At 39.2% G+C, this 17,001-nt stretch overlaps 1 protein-coding gene across 4 annotated transcripts in view; it reads left to right on the forward strand.

The window, feature by feature from the left end:
• Positions 1–17,001, forward strand: part of arhgap10 (Rho GTPase activating protein 10) — a 49,820-nt gene that overhangs the window by 23,002 nt on the left and 9,817 nt on the right. For 3 of the 4 annotated variants that reach the window (XM_062432723.1, XM_062432748.1, XM_062432739.1), the window contains 7 exons: positions 299–373; positions 4,020–4,104; positions 6,511–6,569; positions 8,332–8,437; positions 10,170–10,329; positions 12,759–12,900; positions 16,767–16,926. In XM_062432723.1, the coding sequence (XP_062288707.1) occupies positions 299–373; positions 4,020–4,104; positions 6,511–6,569; positions 8,332–8,437; positions 10,170–10,329; positions 12,759–12,900; positions 16,767–16,926 (787 nt within the window). The remainder of the gene's footprint in view (positions 1–298; positions 374–4,019; positions 4,105–6,510; positions 6,570–8,331; positions 8,438–10,169; positions 10,330–12,758; positions 12,901–16,766; positions 16,927–17,001) is intronic. The other variant, XM_062432729.1, reaches the window with a different exon arrangement.

The following is a 17,001-nucleotide window of genomic DNA, read 5'->3' on the forward strand; positions in this document are numbered from 1 at the left end:
CATTGTGTAGCATTAAAGTTCCTATTAATTTCTTCTCACATGCTTATCTGACCTCTTTTTCAGTCAAAACAATCAGTTTGTTCTAGTCCCTCTCAACATGCCTATTATGTATTTATGCAAATGATTATGTCTTACTGAACACAAATTTCAATGAAATGCATCTGTTCTCCACATACGTTACATGGCTGTTCTTTTGTATATAACATATTCAGTCCTTAGTCTTTATGATTTCATTGTTTTGTGTGTTTTTTGTGAAAAAAAAAATGTCATACATAAAGTTATTATTATTACTAATCAGGTATTAATGACCAAGGCCTGTACCGAGTTGTGGGGGTAAGCTCCAAGGTTCAGAAGCTCCTCTCATTAATGATTGGTAAGTTATATATTTTTTCTTTTCTTTCTACTCTGGAAATGTATTTGCATTAAAGTGTTGCTGGTCAGAGCTCAATAAAGTTGAAGTAAAATTTTAATTTATAGGCTACTGCACTATCTCTCTGATATTACTTTGCCCCTAGTTAGTTGAATGTGCTGACGTAATGGATGTGTCTGCTGGGGTGATATTAAAAAGATAGTGACTGATAATCAGTCTATGACTCAGTCTGTCAGAACCATGTCTCTCTCAAGTGCAACAAGTGCTTTCATGTATCCTTTCCTCGCTGTCATTGAGTTTTATATCCCCCAGACCACCAGACAGTGTCCTTTCCATCCACGTCCTCGCACTTTTTGGCTTTTGCTTCATTAACGTGCAGCTACGACGGCCTCTCGTGTGCTTGTGGCAGGCTTAGTCTGTCAGTTGCCTTTCTCAATTTCCTTTATGCCTCTCACTTCTCTTGAATCCCTTTCACTCAACTCCTTTTCTATAGAGCTTGTCCTCTGTCCTTTCCATTGCTCCCTGTCTGCTCTCTGGTTTCCTGCCGTCTCCAGCAGACACCAGCTCACTTTCAGCTCTGTGTTCAGAATGACAACAAACTAAGGCAGCCGCCAGCCTGTCTCAGCTTCCTCTCCAAAACCTTCCAGCCTCCCAACATGCAGACTCATGCTGTAGACTCCATTAACACTCCGCTGCGGCACTTGAAGAAGTTTCTTTAAAGCCTGAATATAGTACAGGACATTCCTCATAATATTGTGAATGAAGACAAACTGATGATTTTACTTCTTATTTACAAATTACCTACAATAATTAGCATGTCAAACATAGTGTATATTTTTATTAAACTGGTCTGAACATAACATATATTTTGTCTCTGAAATGACTAATATGCATGATCGTGGTAGTACTACTTCTACGCATAAACAAGCACATTCACAAACATTTCATGAATACCGCAGCTCACAGTGTGTGGGTGAAGCAAGCTTTAAACCCTGAGGAAAGACTTTGGATCCTCCCACTCCTCCTCCTTTTCATCTCTCACCCACCGACATGGCCAGGGTCCAGTCAGAAAGGACAGTGTGATAGAAAATGAGGCTCACATCATATTACAGTACAAACAAAGAGAGCGGCACCTATTGAATGTCAGGCAAACAATATAACAGGATGAAGACTGTAAAAGTGGGCTCCTTTCTGTCTCTGACCTGTCTCTCGAACATTTGTGGCAAGTGAATGTGTGGTGTTGGTCAGGGATATGGTTATTATTGCTGATGAGTTTTAAGTTCTGTAGATATAATTGCAGAGCGAAGCAAATTTTAAGAATGTTGTGAGATAAAGACCTAACCAATATATTCCACATTTTCATGGCTGAAGAAGGTAAAGAGAATGTATTAAACACTGGATGAGATAGCCAAACATTCATTCCAGTTACAAGTACATTTGTGTTGCCTCTTAATTATGTGAAAGCCCATTTCTACTCAAAAATGTGTTTTGCTTCTTGTTCCTTCAGTTGGATGTTTGAGCTTCACTGTGCAGAATGATTTACGTGCATAGTTTGAAACTAGAATTTTACATTCATCTACTGAAAGTGGAAAGTTTCTCTGTTCTCATTGAAACTCCAAGTTTACAGGTTGGATCTATGAGCATGATTTGTGACATCACAACTGATAAACTGATTTTGGAGGCTAATCATGGTGGTCCAGTATACAACCTGCATAAGTGTGATGTTGAAATTTGAAGCCTCCAGTGCACAAACACTGAGATGGACATTTTACATTGAAGGATGAAACATCTTTTGTCCAACAGTGAACTTTTGGAATTAATGATATTTGCATATTCATAGATTCTGGGTTTTTCAATAAAGGAGATGGAATGGATGGAATTTTAAGCCTTTAGTAAGGTAATTGCACCTCTTTTTTTTGAAAAACCTATTAGACACATTATTATTGTCCAAGCAGACTATTTTTCTATATATCTTACATGTCTGGAGGGACTCTTCAAAAAATATCAGTTGGAAATATAATCTTACAACAGCTCTTGATGGCTTTAAAGGATCGGTTCATTCCTTTACAAGAAACATACTATCCTGTGTCTGGTGGTCAGTTGGGAGGGTCATCAGCTGATTTAGATCATCTGGCCTTCTAGGCAGGTGGATTCCAACCTGAGGGTTAGGACCCCCCCAAGGGATTGCAAGGCAAATCTAAAGGGTCACAAGATTGAACTGGTCATAATTTGAACATACAAGAAAAAAATGGTCATTGCTCTGTCTTAAAAGACTAGTGTGTAATATTTAGGGGGATTTATTGGCAGAAATGGAATAATATTCCCAAGTATTTTTCCATTATTGTATAATCACCTAAAACTGAAAATTATTGTGTATGTAAGCTTAGAATTAACCCTTTATATCTACATAGGGAGTTGGTCCTCTTCCATGCAGCCCGCCATTTTGCACCATGTTCGACAGTAGCCAAGAACAGACAAACCAAGCTCTCGCTATATAGAGAGCCTTTCATGTTGTTCATGTATTCAGTCACCATACGTTCTCCTACTTTCTTGATGAGGGAGGGGGTTGAGGGGAGGGGTATTCTTTGCAATCTAGATGCTGCTATATGCTGAATGCTGAATACTGAATCCTGCGCACCGGTCCTTTGAGGGCTTACAAGCAAAAAGAGTTGGGAACCACAACTGTAGACTATGAAATGTGCCACATTTTCTCACTCTCTCTCCATTTTACCAGCTGGCATCCACTCTGCATCGTCTCCTTTTCATTTTAGTTGCATATTAACACCTCTGCTTCACACACAAAAGAATTGCACCTTTGAACTCACTGCTGCTTTGTGGTTAGCAGTTTTGTAATCAACGCTGCTTCGACCGCTCCTGTTACAATCATGTTTTTGCTAACCTGATCTAACCAAGTCAGGCCCATTTGTGCTAGAGCAGACTACAGAGCCTGTGCAGACCCCATTAATCTCAACACACATATATACAAAGGCCCACCTTTGGCTACAAACACTCCATAAAAACATTTGCTTTCACAAGTTGATATTGGACAGGCCAATTTGTGGACAGAGCAGCCATAGAAACGCACAGTTCTCCTGGCTACACTGCATGTATCAAATCAAAAAAATAAATTTTCCTCAGTAACAGACCACCTACCACCCACAAAGTAAAAGACTGCATCTGTGACCCGGGCCCTCCCTTTACATGTGTCTGACTCAAAACACCTTACTGACACATTGCACTTCTACATCCACTGTAATTCATCAGAGGTAACTTAAGGTGTGACTAAAGCCCCCTGAATTTTTAGCACAACACAGCACTGGAGTCCCTGTGGAGCCTGTGAAGTAGTGAGGGATTAATTAAACTTGTAATGAGTATAGAACCAGCAGCCCTCTACAGAAGCTGTAACTTCCTTCCATATCCACTGGGGCTAGACTCGACCCCCAAGGCTAGTAGCAGTGCTTTTATCCTCATATGGCTAATTACAAGTTACATATTTATATTACGTATTTGGACTTTCTAGGTTGGCAACAAAATCACACAAAGTCATTAGCTGCATACAGTAAGAGGAGTCGTTGTGGGTGCTTTGTGTTATTACCTCAGTCAGTGTATTTTCCAGTAAGAATGTTTTTTATGATTGTGATTCATTCAGATGAGAAGAGCAACGAAATAGATCTGTCTACCAGCGAGGACTGGGACGTTAAGACAATAACAAGTGCACTAAAGCTTTATATGAGGTGAGGATGAAAGACACACAAACTCACACACAGACACACACAAACACACACACACACACACCTGTAAACCAGCCACACAAAAAGCATTGATGATATTGTCAGTCTGCAGTTATTTGTGTTGATTTGAAAAGGTCAAATAATTTTTTTAACAACTGTTGTGATCAGTTTAACTTTCAAAGATGTCATATCAAACCTGTTTAGTGTACATGTGATGCTGTTTCATAATGTGTTATTCTGCTATGGATGTCTTCAGAGAATGTGACTGCCTTGACTGGTCAAGACACTCGGGATGCATAATTATTTTGATTAATCTTATAAACTGCCAAACAGCATAGCTCTAATCTGCTGTGCATCTAAGCTAATCCACCTCTGACCTAAGATAACCTCAGTGGTTAATGGGAGATCTTTTTTATTAAATGATGTATATCTCTTTTAATGAATATACCATATGAGTCTCTCTGTTGACTTGAATATGAAACATTTTGCCTGTTGTCAGCTCTGTTTTTTTATATAATAGATATAAAGTTTTTTATACTAAGTTCCTTCTTTTTATGATTAACATTTGCTAACTTGCGACAGTCTCATTGCTTACTGTATGCCTGTTCCACATTCACCAACTCTTTCTAGGTTGATAGATAGCGTGGGTGAAGTTCAAAGATTAAAAATGTAGTTTGGCTGCAAGAAGCTGGCTACAGTTTCATTTGAATGCCAATTGTTGTTTTTTTGTAAACGTGTGCACTTAGCAACAAATTAAGTTGGCTTCACTCATTTAAATGAAACAACATTTTTTCTCACTGAAAAACAAGTTTTGAATTTGCTTGTTTCCTTACAGAACCAGTAAGAGTGTTCACAAGAAACTGATACTGATGTACTTTAAATGATTGAACTTTTTTTAGGTTTTGCTTCACCAGTCAACATTCTCCTGCAGTATAAGTAATGTTTTGATTTATTTACTCTTCAACTCATAATGTTTATTATTTTTTATGCTTCTGTGCCGGCGACAACCATATTTTTTTCTAACTGTCCAGCTCATAGGCTGTAGAGAAATTCCTAAAAATGTGACACAAACATCCACTGAGACTTAAGGATGAATTGATTAGAATTTTATAGCGAAGGACACAGTGTAGTTGAACTCACATGTTTTTAGCCATAACTCAAGCATTCATACAGTGATTATGACAAAAGTTTTACACATCTGTTTAATACGATACAATTATGAAGTGGTGACACTTTATATACAGAATGTCAAAGGTCAACTACACTGTGACTTTATAGTATTCTGCAATTTTTCAACACTGTAACTCAGGAACAGAAGGTTGTGATCCTATTTCAGATTTGGTCAGATACTGAATTGGTAACATAATCTTTGGTACCCACCTTTGAAACTGGTGTGATTGAACTGTGCTGCCGAGGTGAAAATGTGCGTGAAGCATCCATGTTTTAGAATTTGTAGCTTCTTTGCAGCTATGTCCATATCTGAAGCATCTTCTGTCACTGTCGAGACTACAGTTTTGTATTCCATGAGAATTAGCTTTATTGGCCAATACCTGTTATTAAATTCCTTCAAAGTCTTCACTACAAATATTATATGAGTCTGGACAGACATAGATGTAAACTGCAACTTGACTGGCTGGTGGAGGCATACAACTGTGAGACTGCATTTCTAGTTTATTTGTAAGATGTAATTAGCATCAAAATAAACATGCAAATGACAAGTTCAAAAAGCAAAATTTTACATGTGATCAAAATCTTGTCCCATATTTTTGTCTAATTGAGTTGGTAGCAGTTTAAGAGCATTAAAAAAAGTCAAAGTACAACAATAACAAAACAAGTTGTTATTTCTGTTTGATCTCTCTGTTATTATCACTACTGTGAAAAGTACCAGCATGACATTGTAATAGTGTTTATGTTGTTTTTTGGATGTAGAGAACAAGTCCTATTTAAAGGAGTTAAGATTGTGTCGTGATTGGCGGATTTTAAGCTTTGACTACTTGAGCACTATTCACTGCAGCATGTATTAATTTTTAAGCACGGGTTAAGATAACATAGCATATTGTTATGCTGTATTAAATCATACTGAGTGTTACTCTGACTTGTCTTTTACTTTGTCTGTGGCCTGCTGGAATAAAGCAGGGTCAATCTCCTCAGTTTCCTCTGAGGCTAAGTACCTTTGGCCACTGTCCAGCTGCAGTGTGAAAGTACCTTCAGATGAACTTGGTTATCTCAACGCGTGCACCATCTAATTCCATCCCCTGACCTGGCCACATTAATCATTGCTGTGTGCAGACCCTATAAAACAGTGTGCTGGCTATTTCTGTCCCCCCTCACTCACTTATACTCTCTTTCTCTGTCCCTCCAACTCACCACCCCCACCCTTTTTCTCTTCCTCTTGCTATCTCTCTAAAGGAGCCTTCCTGAGCCGTTAATGACCTATGGACTTTACAAAGAGTTCATCGGCCCTGCGAGTAAGTTTCAACACCTCTCATACGACCATTTAATCTGAGTACAGATCATAAGTAAACAACAGTGTATACATGTGTTGTGTCAGTCTGAAAGAGACATTTCATCAGTTAACGCTCTGGACCTCAGTTGTGTTTTTCCTCAGTGAGTTATGGAAAATATGTCAGTGTTTTTCATATATCTACTTGGGCGGCCTGGCCAGGTAGATAAAATCTGTTTGAGTTGCATGCAGCAGTAACTGAGTGGGGACTAGAGGCTTGTGATGCTCAAAGCCACCTAGCTAGCCTAGCGATAGAGGACATCTGTAAATTGTAGCTACAGAAAAAAACCTAGGTTACACTCTCCCCCTCTAAACTGCATGAGTCTCTGCGTGCACATTGGTCACACACTGCACCGCCCACCAACACAAGTACATTTTCAACCTGTGGAAAACACTGCATGTAGTGAAGTGGAAAACAGATAGAGCACTTCTAAATAACTTTTTACTACTTCTTTCTAAATATTTAACCAGGCAGGGATAGTTTTAAAACTGTGGGTCTGTTTGCATCTTGAATGCTAATTGAGATTTATACTCATTCTGTTTCATCTTTAGACTTGAACACATGATGACAGGGGTCTCTAAAAGACCATAATGTTTAGTGCTGTACTTCTTTAGATATGTGTTACTTTTGTCACTCACTGATGCATATCTCTCAAAGCATACTTTTTTTTGGACCCTTCTGACTGTTTTACGACACACTGTATCTGACATTTATTAGCCAATCAAGAAGCCCATGTCAACTTGCACTCTGTCTTCATATAATTTGTTCTACCTGTTTTAACTTGCTGCTTAGAATATGCGACCAAATAAGTAATTAAAGGTCAAGGCTAAAAGGTTTGAAATGATAAATATGCCATAATTTAACATGCCCTCGAATGGTCCGGTGACCTTGCACAGCAAACAGACACACCATTTTTTTCGCCCACATAACATCATTTATGTATGAAATGTTTTTAAAGCAAGCCAAACTTGAATCTTATTACAACAAGTGCTATAATTGGATCAGGGTTGACATTTTTATCAGGCACTTGCAATGCCCTCATAACGAGGGGGAAAAATGGATTAGCAATGAATGTTTTTTGATGGATGACAGCATCCATAAGAAGCTTTTTTTTCATGTTTAAATCCTTGTCGTTCCCATAGTAATGATATCTTGTTTGTGTGTGTGTTTGTGTGTGGGCGGTCAGATGCCCATGTGTGAGGAAATGTTTAAGAGATGATCTTGGGGGTTTTAACACAACCCTTTTTTATGGTAGCGACAGTAACGTAAAGCTATCTCTTCCGCCAGCATAGTGGTCCCTGCTGCCAAATTCTCGAAGGCTTCAGACCATATATCACCATCACACCTCTGCTTCACTTATTAAAACTAAAATATATCATCCTCTTAACACTTAACCCCTTGTACTTGAGGGTTATAGCCTCTGATGACTGTGTCCTTAAAGGTCTACTAACTTTTTTATTTTCCAGAATGTATCAAATTAGTTTCTTTGGACTTGAAAATGATTATATGCCCATGTAGGTTTCTGTACTGTCTGTAAATCTGACTCCCAACTAAGCATCATGGCTCAGATCAGCAATGTTTTATAGTGTTTTGTCAGAACAGTTGGAAACGCAAATCTCTTCAAATTCAGTATTCAGTAGCAGCTGTTGGCTTCATGCCACCTGAGGAGCACAAAGAAATCCTCGTAGTTTAATGCAAGTGCATGGCTGCTTCTGCGTTTGAACAGAGGGCGGTAGTCCAGAGTCTCGCATCCAAGCCATCCACTGCCTGGTCCACAAACTACCAGAGAGGAATCGAGAAGTCCTCGGGCTGCTTATGAAGCATCTGGCCAAGTGAGTTTTCATAGTTCCTTGGTCATAGTTCATCCAATCTACACCCCCTCTCTCTCTCAGTTCTCTCTTTCTGCTCTTCCTGTCTGTCTCCTCATTCTCACTCCACAGGCTTTTTCTCTCTCTCTCTCCCTCACTCCCACTCTCTTCACTCCCCCTTCCCTGCTGTCACTCCATCTCTTCTCTGTCTACTCAGTCACTGCTGGGGAAGAAAATTGATGCCACTAGCATCTTCACATTTTTTGTGCCTTTTCTTATGTCATTTTGGTGTATATTTAAACTTGTTGAAGGGATGTTTGTGTAGCCGACCATACCTGTTCAGCATGCTGTTCTGCAGCCCACCAGTGAGGTGGAATGAAATGGACCACTCAAATTAAGCCCTCTCTTGAGATTACTCTATACACCAGTGGATGGACCACTATTGTGCATCACTCCATTTGTGAGATTAGATAGGAAAAAAAGATTTAAGAAATAATGTTAGCTAACATTACAAGGTTTTACCTCAGCAAGCTTTTTTATAAACTAAATATGAGCAAATTGAAGATAAGTAAATAATCCCTCTTCCCTGAGGCAGTGAAAGTCTGGTGGATCTTATTTCATAGAAACCCACTGCAGAATCAGGCTCTGGTAAAAAGGCAGCGCTATTGAAATTGAATTTGGATTATCCAGCGTGAAATTCTCCAGACTGGAGAGACTCGAATATTTTTCTGAAGTTGGCGTGTGTGCATGTCCTGCAGGGGAAGGAAGCAAAGCCAGAATTTCACACTTCTATCTGAAATGGTTTCAGAGATGTTATAAATGTGAGTTGTCACCAATGTTTTTGTCTTCAAAGGCATCCTTTGAAGCTATTTAAACTGTCTCTGTGCAGATGCACTGCATATCATCATATTTTGAGTGTGAAATCTCTTCACCTGTCTGTATAAGTATAACTTTTTCTTTAAAGGGTTCTTTTTTTTCAATTTTTTTTGACCTCCTAAGATAAAGTTTCCTCTACTATCTCAAATTCTCTCATTTTTGCTTAATGTTTTGTTCAGTGTAGGAACTGTGTAAGTATTGGTTAGGATTTGCAGCAGCTTATTGATGTTGGTAAAATGTGAAATGTCATAAAATGTGCTAAAATCTTATATTTTATCTCTAAATGCAGTGGTCGTTTGTGTATTTGCAGTTTTCACTGTCTCTGCGATGGGATTTATCAAAATACATAGAAACCGTTCAGAGAAGGTACAAAGTTGTAACATCTCACTATAGCTGTTCAGTCGTGGATATTTATGATGCTTGCTTATTGTGAAATTATCTATTTTGGGAAGAAAGTGTACATACAAATGCTTCTTTCGCAGCTTGCAGGAAACGAGGACCAGTGGTGTATTAGTTTGACATTATTACAGTTAATGACATAGAACCTTAATCTTTAAGAAAAAGGTTTAGGGAATTTATCATGAGAGTTTCCTGAGAGGGTGTTTTTAAGCCAAGCCTTTCACATTTGCCCCTATTTTTGCCTCAATGTTTTTTTCTCATATACCTAATTATGTTATTGCAATACATCACTCTACTCACATTTACAGGAGTGGTACACTGTTTGCCTTAGTTCCTCTTTATTCTTTCCATGTTTTCTGTCAAGGGTTTAGTGTGTGTGTTGTTAAATGTAAATCAGCACATCAAGAATGATGTAGAATCAGAGGTAATTGTTAGTTAGCTGTTGGGGAACACGTCTCATGTGAGTTGTTATCTTCCTCAGTGTGGCGGCCCACAGTAAACAGAATCTGATGACTGTGGCTAACCTGGGCGTGGTGTTCGGCCCGACATTAATGAGGCCACAGGAGGAGACTGTCGCTGCCATCATGGATCTTAAGTTCCAGAACATTGTTGTGGAGATCCTCATCGAACAAAATGAAAAGGTAACACTCCACACTAGGACCACCAGACGCACAGTGCAATATCGACTGTACAATCACAAACACACTTGAAAGTTTACACTCTGAAAAGGAGAAGTGTCTACTTCATAGTATTCTTCCAGTGGAAGTCATTAGTACAATTGTTATAGGAAAACAGAAAAACAGTCTTTCTACTGCATTATAAAATTCTGTCTGTTGTCTAATCTTTGCTCTACTTGTTGCACTTTTATGAGTCATTCTGTCAGACTAATGCTGAAATTCTGCTGTTTTGCTTTTGTCACTTTATGTATAATTGTGTCCACCTGCAATCCAGAGCTATTTACTAAACACTCGGCACACTAGGCAACATTAGGTACAATGATAGCACCAAATGAAATCTGAATCAGGTGACATGACATCTATAAACCGCACACGGCAGCTTGGTGTTTACCAACCTGGGTGGCGTGTAATTACTTGATACTGAGGGACAATAAACCTGCAAGCGAAGCAGAAGAGCTAATGTTTGTAAGTCCTGGTTTCTCTGTGCTGAGTGCTTTCTCACTATTGTTTTGAAGTTTTGTATTTTGCTCTTAAGTTTCCATTTGGCAGTTTCTGTTGGCAGAGGAGTGCACATACTGTACCTATCTACCTGACACCACAATTTCATTTGGGCAGAGTCTCAATTAGGGTGGATGTGATGCTCTACTCTGTAGGTCCTGTTTGTTAAGGCACTGTAGATGTCTGTACATTCAAATATCAAGTATCTTTTATCAGTGTTCTAGTAATGAAAAGGCATCATATTAAATATTTGGTTGTTTGTGATCTGTTGAGCAATGTGCATATTGTACTTAATACTTACTCTAAAAAATGCATGAATTAAGTTGTTAGATAACTTAAAACCTTGACACAGCATACCCTTCACCCAGTTATCAGTACAAAGTACAAAGGAGTTAGACAGCAATCTTAATTTCTGGATTTAACTGTGGCCAATAGGGGGAGCCCCAAGTGCCCCTACTAGGATTAAATACACTGTATTCTCCTCATTTTCAGTAGGTTGGTTATATTGTAGATTATACATTTTAGTCGTATCTGGAAAGTCCTTTTCCTGCCTAAAAACATTTATTATGGTTAGGAGTTGTTTCATAAACTGCAGATCATGGGATCATGTAATCTTTGTAGAATGTCATTAATCGGTGTCAATCCTCAAAGGGGGATAATTCTCCGTGTCAAAAGAGAAAAAGGTTTGAGATTAGTTTTGTAATCTGTTTGGAGCAGCACTGCACTCTGTGTAGAATCAGAAGAAAAAGGGAGCTTTTAGTGATTTTTTTTATTATCATTATTATTATTTTCCACCCAGCTTCATTAAATGGAAGATGTGTGTTGTGAATAATATCTCCACCGAGCTCACAAATCTAAAATGGGTTGTGAGAGAATAAAGAGCCCTGGTGAAAACGAACAGGGTATACAAATGCGCTAAAGCAGCACCAGCAGCATAGTGTATATTTCTACTCTCTGAGACTACCCATAGGCATCCAACACCGTCCAGGTGATAAAGGATGTAGTGTTAGAATGCAGCAAGAGCATTTTGGAAAGTACAGCGTGTTAAAGCAGGGGAAAAGTTGAACAGACAGACAGACAGGCATTAACTTCCCTCACAGCTGAGTCCCACTCCAGACTGTTGATACCCCCAGATACCGACAGTAGACTCTGTTTTACATTCACCTCCATCTGCAGAGAGAGGCGAGAGGGAGAGAGAGAGGCAGCAGAAACTCTCAGCCGAATCAGATTTCTCATTTTTTTTCTATCTGCCTTGCTCCTACAAACTTTCTCTCTCATGCCCCCTCCTCTGCGTCTGCCTCTCCCATTCACACTCAGTCTCACTTTCTCTGCCACTTTCTCTCTCTCCTCCCTTCCCTACCTCCCTCCTCTCCTTGTCTGTGATCCTTTCTGGGGCTCTGCTGAGACTTCCTCTCCTCTGCAGCCCTATTCTCTTTTAACTCCGCATCTAAAGTTTATATGTAAACACGGCCCCATGTAAACAGGCTGCGCCAGTTGGCCAGCCCTCCCCGAGTCCAAACCCTATTTATTTTACTCTCCACTCTTTCAGAGAGTGGGTCAATTTCTCTGTGGAGAAATGTCACCTTAGCTTAGACCCACATTTCTGGATTGGATGTGATTTCTTTACATGTGGAGCTGCTCTTGTTTATTTTGGCACAAACAAAATCTTTTCACATGCAGTTTTAGGGTTCAATCAATGAGCTGCTCAGCTTTCCCTAGGAGCACATGCTGTGGCTGCAAATGGCCTTTTCCATTCATCTTTCACTATATAAAGCCTTTTTTAAAACCCGTTCAGTAAGTAAGGTCAGTTGAGGACATACTGCTGCTCAATACTCTTAGAGTATCTGCACTGTGCTTTTAGTCTTGGTAGAGACTTACTTGCATTGTGTATTCAGATCTTTGCAGATGCTCCCGTGTCATGCCCTCTTTCACCTGCTGCCCCAGTATTCTCTGCTCCCACAAGGCAGTCCAAGAAGCTGAGTCGACAGAACCGGCCTCTGGCTGTCTACAATCCACAAGCTCTGGACATTCAGACTGGTAAGAGAAGTACGCATGCACCTGTATATTTTCACGTCTATTATAGGAAATGACTCAGACAAAAGGCCAGCATGGTAATTTGTTCAAACAAAATTTGATAGATTAGAAAAGATTTAACACTCTAATCTGTTATTTTATAGTTTTATATACTGTATATACATTTAAAATACTCTTAGCAGATAGATTTTTGTGTGCTGTACTGGGTCGCAGCTCCTTAGATCCTCCATTACATGTTAGCAGTTTATTATTTGTGCATGCTATCTGATAATTGTTACCCATATGCACAAACCAGTTATTTATGGTCTTGAATTGACTAGTGCGTGCAAATTGACAGGACATGTAACTAACGGTTATTCCATAAAATATGTTTAAGAAATGTCAATATCATATTGTTTTTATGGGCAAACTTAATGTATATTAGCCCGATAATCAGTCAGAATTGCCATTTCATTTCAATTATTTTTTTCAGTCTGACATTGTGTTCATGGTAGCTGATTTTTTTGCAGGGAAGGGAGTTATTTTGTTTTGTTTTGTCCTCACCAATCAGTAGCAATTTCTAGAAGCAGTCAACAGTACCTTTTATTAAGACTGAACAAATACGTCAAGAGTTGTGATTTCTACTGGTCGATTTACGAGATCCTGTACACCTCTGTCAATGTCACCCAAGCTAGTTGCTAATTTTCATGGATGTATTTAGGAAGCTAGTTTGCTATGAAGGAAGCAGACATTACAGCACTATTTAATGTCTTTTTTAAACACTGGTTGAAATGGCTGTCTGTGGGCCCAATACGAGACTTGCTTTAATCACTGAACAAATTGGATATGTGGTGCGACGACTCAGTCCAAAACCAAACCAAAACTGTAATGAATCGAATTGCATAAAACCCAACTTTCGGTGCTTTTTTTTCTGCCATAGTGCTTTTTGTCATAACCGGGAGGGAGGAGGGCACCAATTTTCATCCCACACTGCGTGTAGACCATAATTTGAGTTAAATTTAGGACATGAATTGCTTATTTATGCACACATGTTGTTAATTTTAGAGCACAAGTGATATACTTTAGTGCACAAATTATAATAATATTTACCCCTGATGCCTGCTAGGCTCTGAATTCATTCATTCATTCACTCATGGTTGGCTTAGTAACCACTAGGAAGCATAGCAGTGTCTACAGAAACACTGAACTCAGTCACCTCCTCTGTAATACTGTGTGAAGCCATTTGCATCTATGACTTTGTGTGACCTTGTTTACTTCAAAATGCTTAAAGTACACTTAAGTTTCTTCTGAAGTTAAATGAGATGGGAAAGGATTACAGAGACCCCTCTCCTGTTTCATAGGTGAGCCTGATCACCTGACCTGGTGAACGCAACAATCTTCAATCTTTAACCCCAGATATTTATAATCTAGGGCCACTCAAATACCTTCCCCTCCATGATACAGTACCAAAGGAGTCTAAATCTGCTTACCAGATAGCCTCTCTTTACCTCCCTCATGCCAGCTTTTACCATAGAGTATTTTAATATCAGGGATGAAAGGCGTAATCCATTTTTAACCTTTGTGTCTTTTATATGGGCCCTAGATAATGGATTTAAAGTAAGTTGTATCTGCATTCACAGGGTAAAAGCAAATTTAAAGATGATGAAGTGAGAAAGGGAGAAGAGCGTTAATGTATGCATGTGACTCCTCTTGTGAGTGAGTCTACGTGTGATGCTGCATGTGTCTGATATCCCTCCAGACACGACTGCATACCATGCGTAGAAAAGTGTGTTGATACACAGTATTTGTGTCAGGAGGCTTCTAGCAGGTACACTGTGGAGACAAATCATACCTCTCAGGATTATTACACATACATTGTAGACTTGACGCTTAATTGATTCAATTTTCAAATGTGCTGAAAGATAGAGCTAAATATTTATTTTTTCTTTTGACAAAAAAATCCTCAGCTCTGCGATTAAGATAAATATATTATTCACAGTTTCCACTGAGTTCTAGTCTACTGCAGCTCACCTGCAGAGCAGCCACCTCATGTTCAACTTCTATAACAGCTCAAGTCTCATGTTTTATCTCTGACTCAGATTGTAATGGCTTTGTTCATTATTTCCACGCAGTCCCAAGAAATGAAAAAACAGAAATTATAAAATATAATATTAGCGCTCCACAAAGTGCCTCTACCCTGTGGATCACACTGGATGACAGTAGAGGAGGTTGTATTAGCGTCTGGTTCAAAAGTAGTTTAGCCCAAAACAGTGTTAATTAGAGCAGTGAACAGAAACAAGTCGCTTTTGCTCTGCATCACGCTGCCCTCCGCTTCCGTCATCCTTCTCTGTTTTAAATTACAATTGCAGTATATTTTGTAAGGGTAATTAGGTAATTTCAAGACTTAGTTTGTAAAAGTTTTCAATCTGCCATGCTGTTATCATGTGTAGCTCTGCGTGATTGTGACACCAGCAGAGAAAAAAAGTGCACTGTTTTGACTGACAAAATGATGACTTGAATCATCAAAGTTTAGGTGACTGCCCTAAATGTAGCATAATGTAACATACATTATAATTTTACTGTGTTAGATGATCATTACAGGCCTTAGACACCAATCGGCCAGTCCACCCACTCACACAGGTGATCTCCCCTATTTTCTCTGATTTCACTTTTCAAGACTGTGTGGGTGGACTGTTTGATTGACATCTCGCTCACTATCCTGTTGTACCTGTCAGGGTAAGAAAAAGGACACATTTTTCCTTCTTACTGGTGCATTGAGTTTGGTGACTTCACATAATAGACAATTCCCCCAGCAGACATTTTGACTTGTCAAAGCAGGAAAACCACAGCTGTAAATGATAATACTGATAATGGCTCCATTCTACTGACTGTCCTCAGTAAGACATGTCGGTAACTGAACATGCACAATACCGCAACTTTGGAACTGGCTTATCTAAATGCTATACAGCCATCATTAATGTTATTCATTCCACCTGTACTTTTCCTGCTTTGACAAGTCAAAACGTCTGCCGAGAAAAGGTTCTGTTCCCATCATAGCTCCACCCACCTCCAACCTGAGATCAGGTGTAATCGGTCAGAATAATTTAAAAGACGCGTGTGTGTGTGTGTGTGTGTGTGTGTGTGTGTGTGTGTGTGTGTGTGTGTGTGTGTGTGTGTGTGTGTGTGTGTGTGTGTGTGTGTGTGTGTGTGTGTGTGTGTGTGTGTGTGTGTGTGTGTGTGTGTGTGTGTGTACGCTTCATTCATACCAAGAGGGTTAAACTCTCAGATAAAAGTATACATTATGAACAAACTCTACAGTACATAAATGAATATTGCTGGATGCATGATCAATGTAGAATGTATAAATATTATTACTGTGTTTGGTATTGGCTATAATCTCACCATAAAGTCAGTTAAATATTTCAATCTGAACTGAATTGTGGCTTGGTTTAAGTGCATTGATATTTGTTTGTTAGTGGGGAAAAGAGAAGAAATGGTTCAAACAAACTGCTTTTATAACCTTAACACTTCTTTCTGTGCCTCTCTCAAGTCCCAAAAGTAGGTTCTTTACTTGACAGTAAAATTGAAATAAAAGAGCTCCGATCTCCCTGGTGCTTCTTAGGTTCCTGTCTATGACTGCAGAGGTGTATTATTATGAACAATACAAACTTGAATGTAAGTTTCACCTGTTTTGACAGCAGCTTGATTTATAAAGTCCCCTGCTGGTGCAACATTGCCTTGCTTATTGATAAATAATTCAGCTGTTTCATCAGGCAACAAGATACTGTCTGTTAGCAAGAATAGGCTGAATGTTTTACAGAAGAATAAATCTAATGAAAGATGTAATTAATTAAGCAAACATTGGTTGTTGTTTTTTTTTTTTATGTCAGCAGCGGGAGATAGTTCCAACCTTGCTACAGATGAGACATCAATGGGCAGCAATGAGTCTGTTTCATCCCAGTCATCATCAGCCTCTGCGTCTGAGACAGCCACAGAGAAGGGTGACCATGTCCCACTTGCCACCAGTCTCAGCTCAGGCAACAACTCTGGGTGAGCAATTCACTTTGCTTAAGTCCTGTGTGTCTCTCAAAATGCAGGCACTGACTGTGAAGCAAGTAGATCCAC

This window comes from Scomber scombrus, chromosome 2 (genome assembly GCF_963691925.1).
Source record: "Scomber scombrus chromosome 2, fScoSco1.1, whole genome shotgun sequence".
Lineage (NCBI taxonomy): Eukaryota > Metazoa > Chordata > Actinopteri > Scombriformes > Scombridae > Scomber > Scomber scombrus.